This window comes from Lycorma delicatula, chromosome 1 (genome assembly GCF_047948215.1).
Source record: "Lycorma delicatula isolate Av1 chromosome 1, ASM4794821v1, whole genome shotgun sequence".
Taxonomy (NCBI): domain Eukaryota; kingdom Metazoa; phylum Arthropoda; class Insecta; order Hemiptera; family Fulgoridae; genus Lycorma; species Lycorma delicatula.
Window position 1 is genome coordinate 136,945,249 of NC_134455.1, and position 22,301 is coordinate 136,967,549.

Consider the following 22,301-nt stretch of genomic DNA (forward strand, 5'->3'; position numbering starts at 1 on the left):
TGACACTCCCAACACCTGTTTGACGTGAAGGGTTACCAGACCATAATAGGAATTTATGGGAAAATGTAAGTGTGCAGATGATGAAATTATTATGCTTCAGTGGGTACTGGTTCTGCAGGCTAGGGGATATAAATACTGCCAGTACCAGTGGGAACAGTAATAGTTAAGCAGTAGTCAGGTGAGGCTGTGTTCACTGCAGTTGTGTGATGGCATTATCAGTAAGTGTGTACTAACAAGTGAAGAGTACATCACAAGCATTCCAGTGTGGACAGTGGTTGAATGCAGAAAGTTGTTCTGCGAGTTATTGGTAGGCAGTAGTGAAAGTGACAGTATTAATTCATTCATTCATAAAGTGTAGACTAGTTCTACTAACGGTAGAAGTTACAATATTTGCAGAGAATTGAATGGTATGAACTTTTAGTCTTTTCTAATCTTATCTTGTTAATGCAATATTAGATATTAATATTAGCAGTTATTATAACATTCTTAAGAGTATTAAATTGTATTTGTAACAAAATTTTAGCTTTCTATCACTTTCTGTCATCTTTCATGATTCTGCTCCATACAATACAATTGACATAATAGATTTGGTACATCATGATTTTTTTTTGTTTCTGTTATCTTCTTGTTCCATAGCAGAATGTTTCACACCTTGGTACAGATTTTTTTCCTGTTTCTGTCATTTTGATATTTCTTTTAAAATTTCCCCATTTTGTGTACATCCTTTATCTGTTATTTAAGTATCTTTTCTTGTATCAGTTTTTTGTGTGCCTCCATTTTTGTTTCTTCCTTTAACTTCCACTCTCTTATACTCCTTTGTATTTTCGCTTTTTAAGTTTTTGAAAACTAAGTTTTATTTATTGCATCATATAGTTATTGAAACATCAGTGTGGCCAAACATTCTTTTAAATAACAACTTTTATTTATTTCCATTTATTCATTATTAGAAAATATTCCTTACTACTTCCTGTTGTTTATTATATAACAGCAATAATTCTTTTTTTCGTGACCAAGGTATTTATCTACCCAGATTAGCAGTCCCTCCACAGGTATTATCCTTCTTTCTTTATCTTCCTCTTTGTCTATCATTTTTCCCTTCCTCCTGGCATGGGTACAATAGGGATTGTGTCAGATCACTGCCTGTGGGACTATTTGGGCTGATAGACAGGTGGACTATATGGGAACCAATAATAATTGTAGTGATGGGGGTGAACAATTATGCCCACACTTGTTTCCTATCCAGGAGTTACACAAAATCCAGATCTTATGGGTATTTGTGACCCCTGTGAAGTGTCTTCCAAATTTCTATGATAGTTCCACTGCTAGTTTAATTACATTTTCTTTGTAAATATTTATTTACCTGATATTATGCTTTTTAATTTTGATGTATTTTTCATAGATATTTTTCAGCCACCATAATTATCAATTAATTAATGAAGAGTTTCCCAACAATGTTGTTCACAAATCTGACATAGCATCTTTATCAGAAAGCACTGTAACATTCCAGGATGGTACAAGTGAAACTGCAGATGTTATTCTTTACTGCACAGGTATGTTTTAAATAATTTCATAAACAATTTAGTTTCAAACTGGTTCTGTATACTTCAAATAACATAAAAAGTTGACAGAAATCAATTTTGTCAAATATTGATAAGTAAACAGCTTTTCTGCTGATAGTTTTATTTATTCCATTGTACAGTTATTGAAATATCAGAGTGATTGAACATATTTTGAATTAAGTATTTTTATATAGTTGACACTTAATCATTATAAAAATATATTCCCTACTCACTAACTGACTGGCCAGTTTGAACATAGCGGTCTGGTTGCTTATTGTGGTTTTATCTTTGTTCCTGTGTCCCATTTCTATGAGGTCATCTACAAAAGTTGTTTCTCTTGTAGAGCTTGTGATGGGTTCTTTGAAGCAATGGAGAGCGTATATCTGTGTTACCTGACATATTATCTAGTATAATTATTGTAATTTAATTTATCTACTCAACAGTTTGGTCTAGTGGTGAACGCATCTTACCAAATCAGTTGATTTGGAAGTCGAGAGTTATAGCATTCAAGTCCTAATAAAGTTAGTTTTTTACATGGATTTGAATACTAGATCGTGGATACCGGTGTTTTTCAGTGGTTGGGTTTCAAATAACCATACATATCAGGAATGGTTGAACTGAGATTGTTCAAGACTACACTTCATTTGCACTCATACATATCATCCTCATTCATCCTCTGAAGTATTATCTGAATGGTAATCACTGGAGGCTAAACAGGAAAAAGAAAGAAGTTTAATTTATCTATGTTGGGTTACTGTATTTCTTAATAAATGTTTTATTAATCGTCTCTATGATCATTTTTATGTTTTCTGGTTTTCAAAACAACACAGAATTGAAATATTTAGATAATTCTGAATGACTGCTGATTGATTTAATTGTAAATTTTCTGTCGCTAAGAGTGTCTGGTTTTGTTTAACATTGTCTGTAAATATTTTATATTTTATCTGACAAATATTTTATTGTACAGTACAACTCCATTATAACGTGGCCATCTGGGAACACATTATAGGCTAATTGTGTTATTTTGAAGATAAAGTGCTAACAAAAAAAAATAAAAAAGCTAATTGAGTTAATGTTAAAACATAATTAAAATATTACCAAATGTTACAGTCAAAAACGAGAATATTATGGGATAAAATAAAATGTAGAAAAATAAAAATAAAGAACTGAATATATATTGTACAGTGCTTGCATTTTTAATTACTGTACTGTACTTTTGTGAACACTTTATATCTAATATTTTTGATTTATAATAAAAAACAATTTCATCACAGTTGAAAATTGTTCTTCTCTATAATTATTTTCAATTATAATCTTTGCAAAATTTCGGAAACTTCAGCAGGTAGGGCATCTACTGAACGAGATTCTGCTTTGATGCTTACTAAATTGATAAACAAAAACTTAAAAAAGAAAAATGCAAAAAAGGTCGGCAAATTCACAAATTTGCAAAATTCAACAAATTTTACAAAATCGTATTTATGGTAGTTTTAACTACAACTGTTGAGTATGAGACAGTTATTAATTACATAGGTGCATCCATTCTGTATTTTTACTTAACATGAATTACTCATGAAATGTTTCTAATGGAATAAAATCAGATTATAAACACTGTCATGCGATAATGTTATTTAAAAAGGAAGTGCAGAAAAGTAAAATATTAATCAACATAAATTTTTTTATCATTATTTTATGTTTTTTCTTCCTGTTTAAACAGCTATATTTAATTTCACAGAGCTTAATATATTAGCATATTTATTTATTATGTTTAATTTATTACTAAATACCTAAACATACTTAAAAAGCATTTCTATATACAGACCAAAAAGTAGAACATTTTTCTTTATATCTGATAATAGTTATTTTTGTTGGATGGACATCCTTCTATCAGCGTTATAATCATATCCGTTTTATTTTGGACCACATTATAGTTGGGTCTAATGTATGTCTCAGTGTATGTTTCTCATTATGAAGTATTAGAGTATTTTTTAAATTTGTTACAGTAATTCAAGAAGGCTATAAAACAGGTAAAAGTCATTGGTAGACCTGACAGAGAATAACTGACTTGTACATCTCATAGTTTTGTTAAGGTTCCTATCCCTACTGATTGGTCTAGTGATGGTTATTTTGTAATTCATTGATAGCTTCTTATATGGGTGATAAGTAAATATTGAGTATATGAAGCCTGTTAGTGCAAATGTACTTACAAATATTTGAGGGATTTCATTTTAAGGCAATCTTTATGCGGCACATAATTGTATATATATATATATATATATATAATATATATATATATATATATATATATATAATATATATATATTATATATATATATATATATATATAATATATATATATATATAATTTTTTTTTCCAGTATAGCACTGTATTTTTTCTACAATAGCACTTCTGTGGCAACCCACATCTTCAGTTATAATTTACTTTTTAAGTGTTTATATCAAATTACATATTACAATCAAATACAATTAAATATATGAGGGATATTCAATAATTAAAGAGACAAGTTGATGTAAAAAAAAACTGTGTATTTTTACAAAATGAGACTTTTACTACTTCTCAGCATAATCCCCCACTAATATTAATACACTTGTCCCAACGGTGAACAACCAAAGGTTTTTTTTTATACCTGATGCAAAGAAGTCTTTGTCTTGTTATTTGATCCACTTTCCCACAAATTCTTTGTTCTCGTCATTGTTGCTGAACTTTTTTCCACATAATGCCTCCTTGGTGGACCAAACTAATGAAAATCCGAGGGAGCCAAATCTGGACTGTAGGGAGGATGTGGTAGTATCTCCCAATCCATTTTTCTAGTTATTTCTTGGGTCAGTTGGGCGGTGTGAGGACGAGCATTGTCATTAAGCAATATCAGGCCTTTTTTTTGAGATCTGCAACATTTTTCTCTCATTGCTGGCTTTACCTTTTTCATCAGAACATCTGAGAAGTAGACACTGTTTGTTGTACACCAATCTTCCAAATAATCACAAAAGACGACATGTTGGGCATCCCAAAAGACGATCAACAAGACTTTTCCCGCTGATGCTTGCGTTTTGAATTTTTTTCAGACATGTGAGCTGGTGTGCTTCTACAACATGCTTTGTCTTCGGACTGTAGTTCAAAATGGTGAACCCAAGTTTCATGTTAAAATCTTGTTTAGAAAAGGGTCACCTTTCCTTTTATAGCATTCTTTCAAGTCTGTACACACTTTCAATCTTGTTTCCTTGTGTTGTTGCCTTAACTCTTTCAGGACCCACCTTACACTTGTTTTGCTGTACTTGAGCTTGTTACTGATAACATTATGAACTGTGCCAACACTTACTGCAACTGTTTTTTCTATATATTCAACTGTAATACGTTGGTCTTCCAGAATAATGTTGTCAATGTGGGTTTCAAGCATAGGAGTTGACACTTAAACCTTTACAATGCCCATATTTTCCTCAAGAATAACAAACATTAAACATTATTTTCTTTAAAACTAGATTTATAATAAATCTGATTTTTAAAAAAATTAAATTAACATATACAAGGTCTGTAAATAAAGTTATGAGACTGGTTCAGAAAAACTTTTTATTTACAGTCCAATTATACATGGACTCTTGTCATCTTCAAAATAGTTCCCTTGGGAAGTCATGCAATGCTTCAAATGGTTTTCCTACTCTTCATAGCAGTGTTAGAACTCAGAAATTGGAGTACCCTTCAGATGGTTGGTTACATTTTTTTTAATGTTTTCTACTGTTCCAAAATGGTGTCCTTTGAGGTGTTTTTTAAAGTTGGGTACAGAAAAAAGTTTCAGGGAGTCAAGTCAGGTGAATAAGGTGGTTCAGGAACTACAGGAATGTTTTTCTTTGCCAAAAACTCATTAATTGAGACTGCAGTATAACAAGGTGCATTGTCATGATGCAGCATCCAGTTGTCTTTGATGGCTGGTCTCACGTGGGTAACTCATTTCCACAGTCTTTCAAGAATTTCTCTGTAGACATATTGATTTACAGTCTCTGATTCGCTCTACATTGTCATCACTTTTTGACAGTCTTCCAGAGCGTGGATTGTTCGCAACTGATTCCCAGCCATCTGAAAATGCTTTAAACCACCTAAAAACTTGGGCCTGTGACAAAGCATCATCTTCATATGCCCTTTTCAATTTTGAAAAAGTTTCAGTAGCATTTTCACCAAATTTAACACAAAACCTGATTGCAAAACATTGCTCATAATTAGTATTTCTAATTTTTGTAACGCACAACAAAAACTCGTTTCACGAAAAGTTTGTTTACATCTCATGTGGCAACAATAGACTTAAAATATTAATACCTAATATAAATCAGCTGTTTATATAACCATGTTTACTAGTAAATTTACATTGTTGCCACTGGCTACCAAACCAAACTCTTTACTTTATTTACAGACCTTGTATGTTGCTTAATCTGGCTATGTCCATTCTTTTATTGTCAGCGTTTGTATTTTTCTTGATGTATATCATTTCTAGAGTGGTTCTTTTAAGTATAGTTTGTTCTTTGTCTAATATTTTGGTGCTGTTGAAATCAAATGAGTGTTTATGTTCTATTGTATGTTTGAAATCAAATGAGTGTTTATGTTCTATTGTATGTTTTGTAAGCACTATCACTTCTTTTTTTCTATATTTATGGGCTTCTATTCTTTTTTTAAGATATTGAAATGTTTGTCCAGTGTATACAGCATTACATTCTATACACGGAATGCTGTATATTACGTTGGCTTGTTGATTTTTTTCTATCGGCAATTTTAATTTAGAAAATATAGTATTCAGATTGTTGTAATTTTGATGGGCTGTTACGAAATCCTTTTATAGCAATTTTTTTTAATATTTCAGACAGACCTGCGACATACGGTAATGTAGCATAATTCTCACTCTTATTATTTTTATTAGGGTGGTTTGACTGATAAATACTTATTTAGATTTTATTAAAATAAACCTCTTGATACAAAAAAATCAAGATAAGACATTTCTTATCTTAATATTTCATGAAAGTACTTTTGTGGGATCCTGCATCCTCAGTCATTAGAATCGCATCTACAAATAAGAAACAATTACATAATATTATCTGCTACAATACCCAAAAAATTAAAAATACAAAATTTACTAATTAACTATTATCAATTAACAAATAATTTACCAATTAAAAGAAAAAGTAAATACAAACAATCTTTCAGTAGTAAAATCTGATAAAACTAATACATTGTTAACATAACAGTTGAAAATCCGGCCTCTTTGGCATGACTGGTAGCATATCAGCCTTTCACTCAGAGGTCCTGGTTTGAATTCTGGTCAGGCATGGCTTTTTTCAATCGCTACAAATTCCCATTCAGGCTAAATGATCACATCAGTCAATGCCTGCACATCTTAATACTAAATATAATGAGATTAATGGCCCAGCTAACAAATTTGTAAAATTAACATAAAGTTTAATAAAAAAATTCAGACCAATCTTTAATTATAATTATAATTTAAAATACTATTCTAGGTTATATACCTTTGAACTGATTGTCCCAAAATTAACTGAAAAATTCATTAATTAAAAATCTCAGTTTACCTTTAATCAATATTAAATCTGCTCCCTGTTACATTATATCCAAAATAACAGATAAAATTCGTAGGAATAAAATGAATTTACTTAATACATTTAATATAAAAAAATCTGATGTGGACACCACATGATTTCCTTATACGCCTATTAAATTATATGCACACATTTTTTTAAAATGGAAAGTTCATAAAATTTTATCTTATTAATAACTTGAGAGGTTAATAATTATTAATAAATCAATATATTTAAATTAAAAAAAAGAAGAAGATGAAGTCGGATTTGAACCAATATGTCTTCCCTTTGTAAGATCCAAATATTTCATTAATTAAAATTTTATTTGGCTATAACAATGAAACCAATAAAATAAGTACAACTTATTAAATATTGTTGAAATGTCCTAAATGAGGACTTATTACTCGACTTAAGAAAAAGTGGAGAACCAAAATCCAAATTTTTTGGTTCAGTAAATTGCAATCAAAAGGGAAGGTGCACAACTAGATGTTAAAACAGTTCTAAATAAAAAATTTCAACATGCTATGGCTAATCAGCATATAGTCTGATTAGCCATAGACTAATCAGTCAGCCTATGGACACTCTGCTTTGTATGGAGTTTTGCAACTGGTGGAATACAGATGACTACTCTTCAAGTATGTTTTGTTGAATGGTGAATCAAATTTCACTTTAGATGACATCAAAAACCTAACACAATGAGCTTATAAGAGCCGAAGTAAAATACTTATGAAACCGTGGAAGTTAATTTTGAACAGTGATGTAGCATCAGTGTATGGTGTGGCCTTCCTCACAATCAGTTGTTTGGACCATTAATAAATATTAACTAACTGGTCACTTAAATGCCGAGGTCTACTTGCGTTTTCTTCAAGAAGAACCGCTGCAGCTGTTTGAAAATGTTACTGTAGTGCTGAGATCTAAGTATTTTTCCAGCACATTAGCACCTCTCCCCACTTCTCTTGTGTCATTTCCATTTACTTAAATCATTATTTCTATGAGAAATGGATTTTTTCGTGGAGGATTTTTGGCCACCAAGACCACCTGAGCTAACACCTTTAGATTTTTGCATCTGGGGATGGATAAAAAATATTATATACAAAACAAAAATACATTCTTATGAGGAATTAATTGTCTGCATTATGAGTTAGGCTGAACAACTTAAGAACAGCCCTGAAGAACTAAGAAGAGGAACAAAAGCAATACAGACACATGCCAAGAATTGTGTTGAAAATGGCATGCTCATTTTTGAATATTGATTATAAACTGATACATATTTCATACACTTTGGTCTAGTATACATACCATTTCTAAATAAAGTTTGAAATTTTTTAAATTTTCTTTGTTTCATTCAACTTACTTCATTTGGTTCAGAATTAAATTTTCTACAAGTTTGGTTTAAAAGTTTTATGTGTTTATCATCCATTTAACAAAGTTATTGTATGTCAAACATAAAAAAAACCAAAAAAAAACAATGTTTTAGTTCTAGTTTATTAGTTTTCACCCCAGATTTCTCAATAACTACTGCAGGTATGGTTTTAGAATCTATTTTATTCGATTTTTCAGGTCAAAATTCATAAGGAATCACTAATTCTGCCCTAAAAATTACAGTATAATCTCATTTCACTGGGGTAGCTGAAATCCAAGCAAAATCTTTCATTGGCCATACTTCGCAAACAAAGCATTTTAGGACATTTATAAGAACTTTTTCCATTATTTTTATGAGTAGAATAGGTTATGAAAGTCTCGGGAGAACTTTCTGATATACTTGTATACAGCAAGATTAACAACAAGAAGTATTGGACTAAGCCTTGCCTACTACCTATTTCCCAACAATAAAAAGTCGCAAGGTCATTTTTTTTAAATAGATTTTATAAAATATTTTATTCTCAATAGTTCAGTACAAACTTTTTGTAAAATATATTCATGTGTTTTTTATTTTTAAATATGCTATCCTTTTAATAAAAGCCAGAAATATAACAAGAGGTTTAAAAATCATTTTATTATTTTGAAAAATATTAAATAATTTACAGAATCTTCCTTAGTATGTATAGTTAAAACTCACTGATTTTTAGAAGAAAAGAAGAATCATCATAGTTTTAAGAACTTATAACATACAGGTTGTAAGCCCAGTTATAATTCAACAATTTCTGGTCAGTCTTGATGCAATGCAATATACAGTTTTGTTTTTATACAGTTTTATGTTTTAATAGTTGAAGAATATGCCATAATTAATATACTAAAATATAATTAAATTTTTTCCTTTTATCTGGATTTTCTGTAGTGTGGAAAGTGTCAGCTGAAAAACTGAGTGGAAACTTGATTTCTCTCTTGGTGACCCATTTTTTTGTTTACTTTTTATTAGGATAGAGTTCTACATAAAATGTAGAACAAAAGTAAAGTTAGTCGTTTTTAAGACCAAAAATTTGCAGCACCTTTTTATAAGAATGTAGTTTTGAATTTAATACAATACGTATTTCTGTACTATTTTTATGCACTTGATTTTCTGATGTTTATCTTATTTTTAACTATATAAAAATTAAGTGTAATAAAAATTATAGATAAAATATTTATCTATGAAAACTTTTCTGGTTATGTATATCCTTTGGGAGGAATATATGTATGTGTGTTACAGCTGACTCCTTTAATAATCAATAAAGCCATGTACATTATCTAATGGTAAAATATAACAACCATGAAAATCAGAAAACAGAAACCAAGCATTTAAATTTAGGAAATATAGTAGAATTTAGAAAATTATCTGTGATTTATTTCTTTGTTCAGTTATGTAGCTATTATGCTCAATAAGTGCTTTCCTTTTCTCCAATATAATTTTTTAAAATAATTTTGTGTTGTGCATTTCTGAGACAATTATGTTACAAAAAAGTGCTAGTATACAGCATATTAGAATAGTTCAGTAAGAAAAACAGGATATCTAATAATTTTAAATAGTATTGTGATGGCTTCTAAAAAGTAAGTTATAAGCGAAAGCTAAATAAGTGAAAAGCGAGAAACTATAGTAATACCATTCATTTTTATATTTGCAGGGTACACTTACAGTTTTCCATTTCTGTCAGAGGAATGTGGTATTGAAGTAGAAGATAATTTTGTACAACCACTATACAAACAACTGATTAATATAAATCACCCTACAATGTGTTTCATTGGAATCCCATGGCAGACATTTATTTTTCCTATGTTTGATCTACAGGTAAAATTTTATACTTTTCAAGTTGTTTCATATGTTTAAAATGTATACTTATTCATTTTGAATTCTGTTAAGTAAATAACAATGCACTAGTACATGAAAATTTTCTATTAATACTGTAATAAAAAGCACAATTATATTCAAACTTAGGATTTTGTATATAAAAGAATTTTATTTCAATAGGTTTCCCTCCATTTTTAATAAAACTGCAAATTTTTCTTTATTTAAACAAAAGAATTTAATAAATTAAAAAGTTCTTATCAATGAGAGCTTTATATTCATCAAGAAGAACCTAACAACTCAATTAAAAATGCAAATTAAATTAAAAAAAAAAAAATTGAAACTGTGATAATTAGTAAATAACACTTTAACATAGTCCTTAAGTGATTTCTGACATAACAAAAATTGATTGTCTAAATCGTTATTTAAAGTGTGATGTCTTGGCTGTTCGCTTATTCTTTCTCTCATCAATATTGCACCTTTGTAACTAAAGTGGAAAATGCACAATTTCGTTGTGAACATAAGATTTTGTAACATATACATGAATATTTTGGTACTATTACAAAAATATCATCTTAAGTGCTTTTAAGAAAAATTGAAGTGTAACATTATCAACCTGAATAAAGAACGATCATCGTGTTTTAACTCATCTTTTTGGCACTTTATCCGTTTCTATGTTTTTGATACAGTTATGGCCAAATTTGTGTTCTGATTTTTATAAAATTCTGTAGTTAGGTTTCTTGTTAGGGAGAGTTGATATGTCTAAAGAATTGTCATATTATATCTGTTTTAAAATGTCAGCTGTAATGTTTCTTTAGGTTTGTACAAGACATGTAGTGAAAGATAGGTTCCATCAGCAATCCCCTGTTGCTAATAAATTGAACATGCAGTTTCCTCTCTGTTCCTGACATAACCTTTTCTTGATGTCATCTTCATTTACAGTCAGTCTTTGAATAATTGGAGTAAGATACTTTACCATATGATATTTTACTACATATTTAAGCCTAACAATTTTTTTGTTAGTCTTTGAGAACAGACTAAGAGATGAACTTCATTCACTGTTCAGAAACATGTCTTTCTCCTCAATTCATTATTAAACACATCTTTGATTTATTTTTGAGGAACTTATTTTTCTATCGTTTTCCCTTTTGATTACTTATTTATAAAAAAATTGAAAAATATTACAAAATAATAAGAGTATTTCCTAGATATTTATCAATCGGTCATGATTAGTCTCACTAGAAATAGTGCTTATGATACTGCTTGTGTAGTAAAATTATTTTTACTTTTCGCTGAACCTTCCACACTTAAAACAGGCATTCTGTTTTGTACTCATTTTAATTTCTACTTTCTTAATGTAATTTTGTTATAGAACTTAATTTAAGAAATGAGCAAGGTCTACTATTCAACAGAATTATTAATTATATGAGTATGTAACATGGTGATAATGATATATCGTCTACAAATTCTATGTAAACATACACATATCCTTTAAAAAATTTGGACTGATGTAATGTCTGAAAAATTGATGAAGGGAACAAAAAGATTGTTAGGACATGGCTAACAAGCCAATCAAAGATAATGTTGTCATCTGTGGCACAGTAAATGGGAAGGACTATTACTTTTTAATAGTAATAATACTATTAAAAATGTAATAGAAACTTCTTGAACATTCAAGAAGAAAAGACCAGTTGGTAAATGTGATACAGTTACACCCAAATACATGTTCTGATTTTTATGTAATTTTGCAATAAGATTTTCATTGATTGATGGAGTATTTATTAAGTCTGTAAGTATCATTTTTTCTTTACTTCGCTAGACTTAATAAAAAGAAATTGATGTAGTCAAAAATCTATTTATAAGAGGGTAAGTCAAAAAGTAAAGGGTAATTTTGATTTTCCTTCTAATCACATGTATGGCAGAAATGATTGTTCTGTTATAACTCATAACCTCTATCAGCTGTTCATTGAACGCATTGTTTCATTGTTAGCTATTTGTGATTGTGTTTAAAATGAGTGCTCCTTTGTCCGATTGCACCAAGGAAGAAATGTGAGCAATGATATGTTTCCTTCGTTCAGAAGGGATGAAACCAGCAGATTTTTTGTCAAATGTAGTAGCAATATGGAAAAAATTGTTTGAGTGCAAGCAAGATCTATGAATGGATTAATTGCTTTAAAAATGGTAGGACTTCTCTCTGTGATGAACAACAGCAAGGTAGGCCTTCCACTTCAAAGACTAATGACAATATTGAAGCGAATAAACAAATGATTTTTGGAAATCGACGAATAACAGTTGATGACATTGCAAGCGAGTTGAATATAAGCCACGGCTCATCACTTTCAATCGTCCATGATTTTTTAATCTTTCGAAAAGTCTGTGCTTGCTTGGTTCCATGCCAATTGACCAGCATCCACAAGGAGAATTGTTTGAAAATTTCCCAGAAGCTTTTGAAACGTTATGAAGATGAAGGAGACTCATTTCTTATGCGAATAATAACTGCTGATGAGACATGGGTCTATCACTTTGAAACCTACAAGAGAGTAAGCGAGAAAGTTTAGTGTGGAAATATCCTTCATCTCCTGCAGCAAAAAAGTTCAAAACTCAGATGTCTGCCGGAAAGGGTGATTGACGATATTCTGGGATATGGAAGGTTCACTTTTGGTTTACTTCACACCTAAAGGTCAATCGGTAAACAGTGACAACTACTGTTAACTGCTGCATTTACTGAAGCAAAAAATCAAACCCAAATGATGTAAACTTTCTGAAGTTGTGATTTTGCTTCAAGATAACTCAACCTCATACAGCCAAGAAAACAGTCCTTTACCTTCAAGATTTCGGTTTTGAGCTGCTGGACCACTCTCTCTACAGTCCAGACTTGGCTCCAAGCGATTTTCATCTTTTTGGCCCATTAAAAGAAGAGTTACGAGGGAATCATTATCGATCTGATGATGAATAGGCCGTAGAAGTGGTGAACATTTTGCACACAGACTGGAAACATTTTTCCAAGAAGGAATTCAAAAGCTCGTTAAAAGGTGGATTAACTGCATAAAAGTATGAGGAGGTTATGTTGAAAAATAACGTGTGTATCATTTATGAAAGTACAAAAAAATATATTGGTTTTTAGAATTTCATTTTACTTTTTGACTTGTGCTTATATTTATGGTACTAACAAATTATTGAAATTTCAAAAATTGTTATAGGAAGTAAAACTTCATATAATAGGAAGTTTATTTTAATGTAAATCTAATAGAACCCAAAGTATAAAAGTAAAAAGAATTTTAAACCCTCATTACCATTTTTAAAAAAAAATTTTAACCTTACCACAAGAATTACATAGTTTAGACAATAACATAAACTATAAGTGATCATTATAATCTTCTGATAGTTATCCTTACATACTATTAAGCTGACACATAGTGCAAGAAACATTTTATAATTAATTTTTACTTTCATAAAAAAAAAATAACTCTGGGTATGTTAACATCGGATTGGTAACTAAAAGTTAACAATCCAATAATAATAATAATTTTCTATTAACTAACAATTTTTTATCTACTATAATTGACATAAAACATATAAACTTATAATGATAGCTAGTTAAGTACATGTTTTGCTTTGGATAGATATTGTGTTAGGATTCCTTGAATAATTTATAAAGTTGAAGAAAAAAGTATTGAGTTACCCATAGGCATATTAACATGATTTCCGGAAAATGAGGAGAGTTACTGGATGTTACTAATTTATAAGAAACTAACACTTGTATCAACCTAATGTCATATAAATATTTTTTACATGTTTATGCATATAATGAATTATTATCATAATACATTCATGTAATGAATGATTTTTCTTTTAAATGGATAAGAATTTAAATTAAGTGATGGATAAGTTTAAAAATATTACCATACATTATTATAATGGATATTCACTATGTAGGATTATTTTTTTCTAATTCTAAAAATTGAATACATACACCTTAAGTATAAAATTCTCCATCTCATTTATGAGAGGTTTGGTAGAAAACAAATTAAACTAAAGTGCGGAAGCTAAAAGAACAGAAATGAAAAGATAAACTATTATAAAATTCACAGTCAATGTTACTCACCAACAGCTGAGTATTTTCATTAATCTTAACTGTTATGTTTTTGTTCCATTAGATTAACCAAATCTAATACTATTTGATTTGCTGTTGTTACTGTAGGTTTGTTGTTTTATCAATGTTTTGGAAAATAAAGTAGATTTACCATCTGAAGAGGAGATGCTATTAAGTTTAAAAGCTGAAATAGCACAAAAAAAACTTAAGAGAGAAGAGCCTAAATATTTTCACAGGTTAGGAGTTTCAGTAAGAGAATACATGGCAGATTTAGCTGAGGTGTTTGGTGTCGAACCGATTCCAGAAGTTGTGCACAAAATATATGAATGTACTGTTAAAAGACGGAAACAATTACTAAGAGGATTCAGAGAAGATGTTTATAAAGTAATTGATTCATATAACTATATTTTATACGAAAATAAAAAAAACTAATTGTAAAAATAACTATAAAAGTAAGTACTGTATAATACAGTAAATCTGTAGTAAATTGCTTAACAGTATTAAAAAAATTAAATTTCACTATTTTAATTTTCTTGGGAAGCCAGAAAGAATGTCCTTTTTATGTACACACAAAAGGTAACCTGTTTTTGTTAACAGCTACTACACAAAGTCCCACAACCAGTTGTCAAATTTAAGTATGTTGTACGTTGATTCTCCACCCTCATGAATGTTTCAGTTTTTGAAGGAAGTTTAGTGGGAGTGCCTGTATATAATTTAATTTTCATGTCTACATACAGCTCCACAATTGTAGATTATAAGTCTAGAATTTTTACCTTTCTAGTATATCGCTAGTCTCTAGTTATCACCCATTACGTAGATCTGTCAGAGATTGGGAGAAACCAACTAAGAATATACTGAAATTACATTTTGGCTTCTGGTTTATACCATAAAGTGATTTTTAGCATCTTATAGAAGTTAGAATGTGAATTTTACCACACAATATCTGTAGGAGACATTTACATGTGATCTGAAAATGCTTTTATTGAAATAATTATGTTTCATAAATTACAATCTCATCATTATTGTAATGTCTAACCTCTCAGCACAATGCAACAAATAAATGATCCTGTTTGGCATGTTTAATAATAATTTAAGCGCTAATGACCTTGGTTGTTGCTAGTTTCTGCTTCAGTAAGCATAATTGGTCATGTCAGAAGGAAACTAATTATCTAATGTGCAGCATTTACAAAGATCTGGTAATCCTAAACTGGAAATAATCCAGGAGGATGCAAAACGTTTTCTCTTGATGAAATAACTACCTGCATTAAGAGCATATAGATTAAAAAAGAAGTGAATATGATCTGAATAATATTTTCATGAATTATCTAATTAGCAAGTAAGACAAAAAAATCCTCCTTTAAACAGCACAATCTTCATATCTTTGTGATTTAATCATTTGAAGCCCAAGTTTCCTAAAGTTACCACAAGCTACCAAAACCATGACTGTTTTTACAATGGTTGCATTTATTCTTAGTAAGATTGGAATTGACAAGTAGGGTAATATCATTAAATATTAAAGGTTCTAATGCTCTTAGTTTTCATTAGTGTTGGTGTATAATACTTTTGACCCAAATTTGGACTATCAATGCATAATTTTCAGTGACATAGCGTTAACAATACCTATAATTTTTTAACTAATTAATAATGCCACCTCTATCCTTTGGTGGTCGTTTTTTCTTTAAATTTTTGTTCAGTTGATTATGCTATACAGAAAAACAGAACTAGCCATTAGTTTACATTGTGTCTTAAAAGGGGCCCAAATAAAAAAATTTATATATTTTTTTTATTTTAGAGTATTGTATATATATATATATATATATATATATATATATATATATATAAAACCTAATTCCTAATTAGGAATTAGGAATTCCTAATTCTTTGTACAATTTTAGTTAAGTGAACAGTGTTTAAAAATTTGTTAATTTCTGTCAATTTCTTAAATTGTTTGTCTCCTTATTCATATGCCTTAAACTGACTACATCATTATCTTTTGCATTATACAAAATACATAATTTGTGGTTTGATGTGAACCTCATTACTTTTTTTGTTTTTTCTTGAGATATCTAATCTTACTAACGACATGTCTAATATGAAAAATGTACATTTCAAAAGAAACAATTTATTCAATTATTTGAAGTTCTATAATAGATATAATTTAATTAGTGACATCTGTGTTAACCGCATCCTATTTCAGTGCTAAATCATATATACACTATTTACTAATTCATTTGGTCATCATAGTATAAATGTACTTGGAACATGTTTCAATTTTGTTGTAATAAACCCATACCACTAAAAGATACAATCACAACCAGAGATAAGGATCTTGGCAGAAGAAAATGTTTTATGAAGATGATGTATTTTTAGAAGATTTATTTATTTTTACATACCCAACTGCATGAGAAGAGCATGAATTTTATTCGATGTATTTTTTATAATCTTCTAAATCCTTCATATGTACTTTAGACTAGTAAGATTTTTTAAAAGGAACAGTCGAAAAAGTGTGGGAAGTGGTGTCTTATCATTTAAATAAATTTATACATTTTCAAATTTTCCTTTTTTATTGCCCATTGTAAATGTTCCTTCAGTCTTTTAATGAAGCAGATCCTGATCCTGTAGGGAAAGACACTCTCCAACCACCCCCTCCGTACCTAGCCCTGATTGGCTTTACCGGAAGTCATCTTTTAAACCTTAGCATATGTCATCTCAATAGCCTTGGCCCAGAATGCCACAAGCGACATTCCCATCACTAAAAATTAGAAAATACATCTCTAAACATCTCTAGTCTCAAGTAAGACTGAAAACTAATGTCGTCAAAGGAACTGCATCACCTACCTACTCCAAAGTTAAAGTGAGTTCACATGCGACACAAACGTGGTGAAACAATAAAACAAAAATAAAACTAATAACAAAACAACCAAAACGATATAAGACTAACAAAACAAAAACAACACTAACAAGAAATAGTTACACAACAAAGTACGCAGGAACAAGACCAAGCAGCACCCTGGATTCCCTCCACAATCCGTTCCCTAGCCAAATAGTGCAAAACTTCTGCAACCACTGACCATTCAGCCTGGTCCATCCAGTTTTGACTTATATCAATTTTGCTCCGATGTTATACAGTCAACAAATTATTGCAGTGTGCTTCAGATTGTATTTGGTGCACTCATGCAATACATGGAAGGCATCCTACATTGTGGACACAGACCCGAATCCACCAGGCTGAACCCAGCCAGTCTACTCGTGAAGGTCGTGTGACCAGTAAGAAACCGAGTTATGTACTTGTTGGGGGAAACCCATGAAGCTTCCTCGCAAACTTCTAATATCGGGAAAAGATTGTGTGTATATCACCCATCAATAGTCTCATCCCATCTAGCCTGCCATATATCATAACCATGTTGCTCGATATCCTGAATCTTTTCAGAAGTCGACTTACAAACTTCCTAGCAATGTACTGCTCCTGTCTCTCAAGAGCTAGAGAGGTAATTATCCGTTACTGTTAACAGTAATAATCGAATCGTTGGCCCTCAATATATTATTGAGGGCCCAAACTCTGGAAATTCCGTAATTATAGAGATATATTTATCTCTCTATAATTACGGAATTTCATCTTATCTGCCCAAACTAGCACAGCATACAACATAATTGCTTTGCACATGCCCTTGTACAGGATGCTTAGGGTCCTAAAATTGAGACCCCCAATCCAGATTGACCACACGTCAGATCCCAAAAATATTCTGCAGGCCTTTTCTGTGATGTATAGAAGGTGCCTCTTGAATTGAACATTTTCATCAAAATACACCCATGGTACTTTTGAACCTGAGTGTACTTTATTTGATGGCCTAACATCGATACTTGAACTTGTCGACTCTCCGCCAAACAACCTTTGAGGAGTATCATCACAGTCTTCTCTGGGCTGAAAGTCATCTTGTGTTGATGAGGCCACAGCTCAAGCACCCTGCATGCACAAGTGGCCCTGAACTCAACCTTCCTCCATGAGCATCCTTCACAACCAGCAGGAGCCTGTCGTCTGCATAGACCACAACAAGACGCCCACTGGGCAACCTCAGCTGCAGAAGACAGTCAAACTCCACCACCCACAAAAGAGGATCCAACACACTCCCTTGGGGATAGCAGTGTCTTCCCTACTTCACGGCGCCCTCGCCGACCAACACATCCTGATGACTGAAATAACTTTTCAATATCTGTAGTTCATTTTCAGTGCATCCTCGCCTCTGTAATTGGAAAATGGCAGAGGGCCACCACAGATTGTTAAATGCACCAGAAATGTCTAGAACGATCCCAAAGACATATTCCGCCTCACTGGCTGACACCACACTCATTATACGAAGTATATGGCATCCTCGGTGCCTTTTTTGGGGCAAAACCCATACTGATTTTCCATCAGCAACCCATGCAAGGCCAACCTCTCATTTATACCAAGATACAACACCTCAAAGACCTCGTCGATAACCAGTAGCAACGTCAGGGGCTGATATGATGAACTAATAGTCGGATCCTTGTGGCCTCCCTTAAACAACAATTCTATAATCCCTATCTTCTAGCACACTGGAAAGAACTCGCCAAACAATAATTTATTAAATACATTGTCACGTTAATTCCAACCAAGTGAATAAGGAGCTCAGCCATCAGTTCATCAAAGCCAACCGCCTTACTTCTACCAAGACTACAGATAGTCTGACGCACCTCAGCCTCAGCAATCTTCACAGATAATTCATCTCCGTGAAACATAGCAACCTCACGCCGTACTTGCAGATGATATGCGATATTTCCAGCTTTGCTATCACCAAGCAGATCATCTAGTAGTCTGTAAAATTCCGGAGATATCCGAATACACGCCCTGCCAGGTTGAGAGAGCGGACAGAAGAACGTCCTTTCTGCGTTTATATCCTAGAATCCTTATACACGACTCCTCAGGGATCCTTGCTTCACAGGTCATTCACAAAGGACGCCAGGAGTCCCTCTTGGCCATCTGGGCTTTATGAAAATAGTTGGATCTCCAATCCCTGTACTCGCCAATAAGAACTGCCCGCCACTCAGGATCACCCTCATGTTGAGAGGCCCTCCATAATCGACAGACAGCTTTCTTCATATTATATATCTCTGTATTCCACCAATGGGCCAACCTCTCTTGACTAGAACTGTGGGGAATCGATTACTCAGTGGCATTCATTAAGCCGCTGTTAACCTCTTTGCCAGGTCTTCTAGGGCATCCCAACGATGGGCTTTAATGGGAAGTCCTAGGCCAATTGTGTCCAGACCCTGATCTAAAATGCAAAGTCTTCCAGACAAAAGATCGACAAACTTCTTCCAATCTGCATACCTGTGCAAAAGCCAACTCTGCTCAACCAGAACGTTACATTGGTAATGACCACGCAAACCACCAACGATCTCATAAAAAATTAACCAATGATTGCTTGAGCAATTGTCAACCACTCACCAGTTATAAACATTGGCAGGAATATACCTACAAACAGTAACATCAATGTTTGTTCCACCAAACAACTGACACCCATCCACCATACCCGTGTAGGTGGGCAACTTGCCAGGTTCATTAGAAACTTGCAGACCATGTTGGGCTATAAAGCCCTCAGCCAACTCACCACTAACATCAGTGACACTACTATGCCACAAATGTGACAGCATTGTCTGCACCAATTAGGATTTGACTCAGACCAAAGAATCTGAGGATCCTATCCCAGACATCAAGATGACAGTCTCTAGGGTCACGGTTGAAAGTAAGAACTTGCAACATTAAGATGCAAGTTCAGAACATCCAAACGAATGACAGTATGATGCCTTAATGAGGGAGATCTGCAGTTTGACTAAATCTATTCATAAATTCGGCAAATTTGTGAAAGCTGAAAGTCCTGTAAAATATTGGAAAATGGATTGTCCCTCACAGTTGCCATTACTGGAACTCAAGACATTTAGAGCCCCAAATTTTGCCATGTGGTGCTTTTTATCCCTTCTATTCCTTCACTGTGGGATTCCCGAAACCATTTGGATGTGAGCGCCTGTTCTAGGATCCACGATATTAAAGAGGTGATTTACTTTAAAGTGAGAATCTAGACTTGTCTAATACTTCCGCGCAATACAAGGACTAGGAATCCAAATAGATGATGGAACCCTACTTAATATTGTTTTTAATTGCATCGGTAATTACAGGAATAGATTAATTGGGCATTAACAAAGTTAAACCTGCACTTTTTGTTTTACAACATGTCTCCAAAAATCCAATACCAACGTCCATCCTTCTTGGTTCTTCATCTTGCCACACTATCTACTGTTAACTATCACCATCTTCTCATCATCATCTTTTTAGGAGGTGCATTAGTCAATTTACAGACACAAAATGCCCAAATGCAACTATTCTAACCAATACCACCATTCCAGCTGTCATATTTAACTGTTGATGACATCATAAAATCAGACTGATTATGGTAGTTGCTACCCTTCTAACCAGTTACTGACCCTGTGTGTGTGTGTGTAGGGCATGTGAACACATGCCCTATTTATCTTCATTCTATTAACAACACTGGACATGTTCATTGAAATATAATTTCTTTCAACAATTTCTATTAAGTGGAAGCCATGATCTTGTAATATCAGCAAGCAACTGCCACAATTTAATCCTTTTCACGTCAAAATCACTGTCTAATACAATTGAATGCATCACAAATCACATCGATTAAGAAACAAAAATGTAATTACAGCAAGCAATGTTAAAAATATAACATGTAAAGTAATATATATTAAGTAGATAATGTTATTGCCACAGTATAAAGAAAAATATGACCTTATCTAAATTTAATATGTTAGTATGACAAACTGCAATATAAAACTAAATAAAAATAGAGATACTTCAGCTTACAATAAAAAAGTAGAAAGTACAAGAATTGTAAAGTAATCGAAAGTCTATCTAATAGAAAAATACCATTCCTTCTTTTGGTTTTAGTATTTCACATAAATATATATAAAAAATATATATATAACTGTAAAAAAAAACTGTAAAAATATATTTAACTGTGATATAATGTCTTTTGCAGGTCATTTGTGATACGGGTGTGGGAGGTTCTGTCATTATCAAATGCAATATTGGTTCTAATTCTTCATAAACTGAAACCTTTAATTCATCCATACATAATCTTATTACAGTTTTTTCTATTCTGTCACCCAACTGACAGGCTAGTACAGAGGTGTCCAAAAAAAAAAACCCGTAGCTAGCGGCAACTTTTGATGTGGCTTATTTTATCAAATCGAGCATGAAATTTCTAAAAATTATTTGTTCTATAAAATACCACAGTTAATAGCTACAGTTGCTCAGATATTACTTTAATTTTAATGTATAGAGGGAAAAGAAGACATTAATTATAGGTATTAATTTGGTCGATTTGTGAAGTTTTTTGATTTTATTAAATTATTACACCACTGACCAGGAGTATTGTTGTTCAGAAACGACATCACCCAAAGCACTCTTGGGGATGCGCCAGTTTATCTCAGTTTATAGTGGCTGTGGGCTGATGCTGGCCAGTAGCTACTGAGAGGGCAGCAAGATAGGTTCGTTATTTTGTAATACATGTATATACAGTACTTTTATTTATCAGAAATTGTGCATGAAGTAATAAAGTTATAAAGTAATAATTGTTACTTATTATAAAGTTACAATAAGTAATAAGGTATAAAGTTAAGGTTCTTCTTGCAGTTTTTTTTTTTCAGTTACAATGATGTCATCTATTATGAATTTTCAGCACCAGCTTGTACGGTCAAAAAACAGTATTACTCAGAAATTGATGTTTACAAAAAATAATTCAAGAAAATCTAAGAATTA

The 22,301-nt window shown here is 31.8% G+C and overlaps 1 protein-coding gene across 8 annotated transcripts in view; it reads left to right on the forward strand.

Moving 5' to 3' along the window:
* LOC142322829 (senecionine N-oxygenase-like) overlaps positions 1–22,065 on the forward strand; it is a 64,230-nt gene extending 42,165 nt beyond the window's left edge. For 3 of the 8 annotated variants that reach the window (XM_075361904.1, XM_075361911.1, XM_075361919.1), the window contains exons 9-12: positions 1,400–1,550; positions 10,190–10,353; positions 14,552–14,827; positions 21,520–22,065. In XM_075361904.1, coding sequence (XP_075218019.1) covers positions 1,400–1,550; positions 10,190–10,353; positions 14,552–14,827; positions 21,520–21,588 — 660 coding nt within the window. In that variant the 3' untranslated portion in view covers positions 21,589–22,065. The remainder of the gene's footprint in view (positions 1–1,399; positions 1,551–10,189; positions 10,354–14,551; positions 14,828–21,519) is intronic. The other 5 variants (XM_075361928.1, XM_075361959.1, XM_075361951.1 and 2 more) reach the window with 2 other exon arrangements.
* The last annotated feature ends 236 nt before the right edge of the window (positions 22,066–22,301 follow it).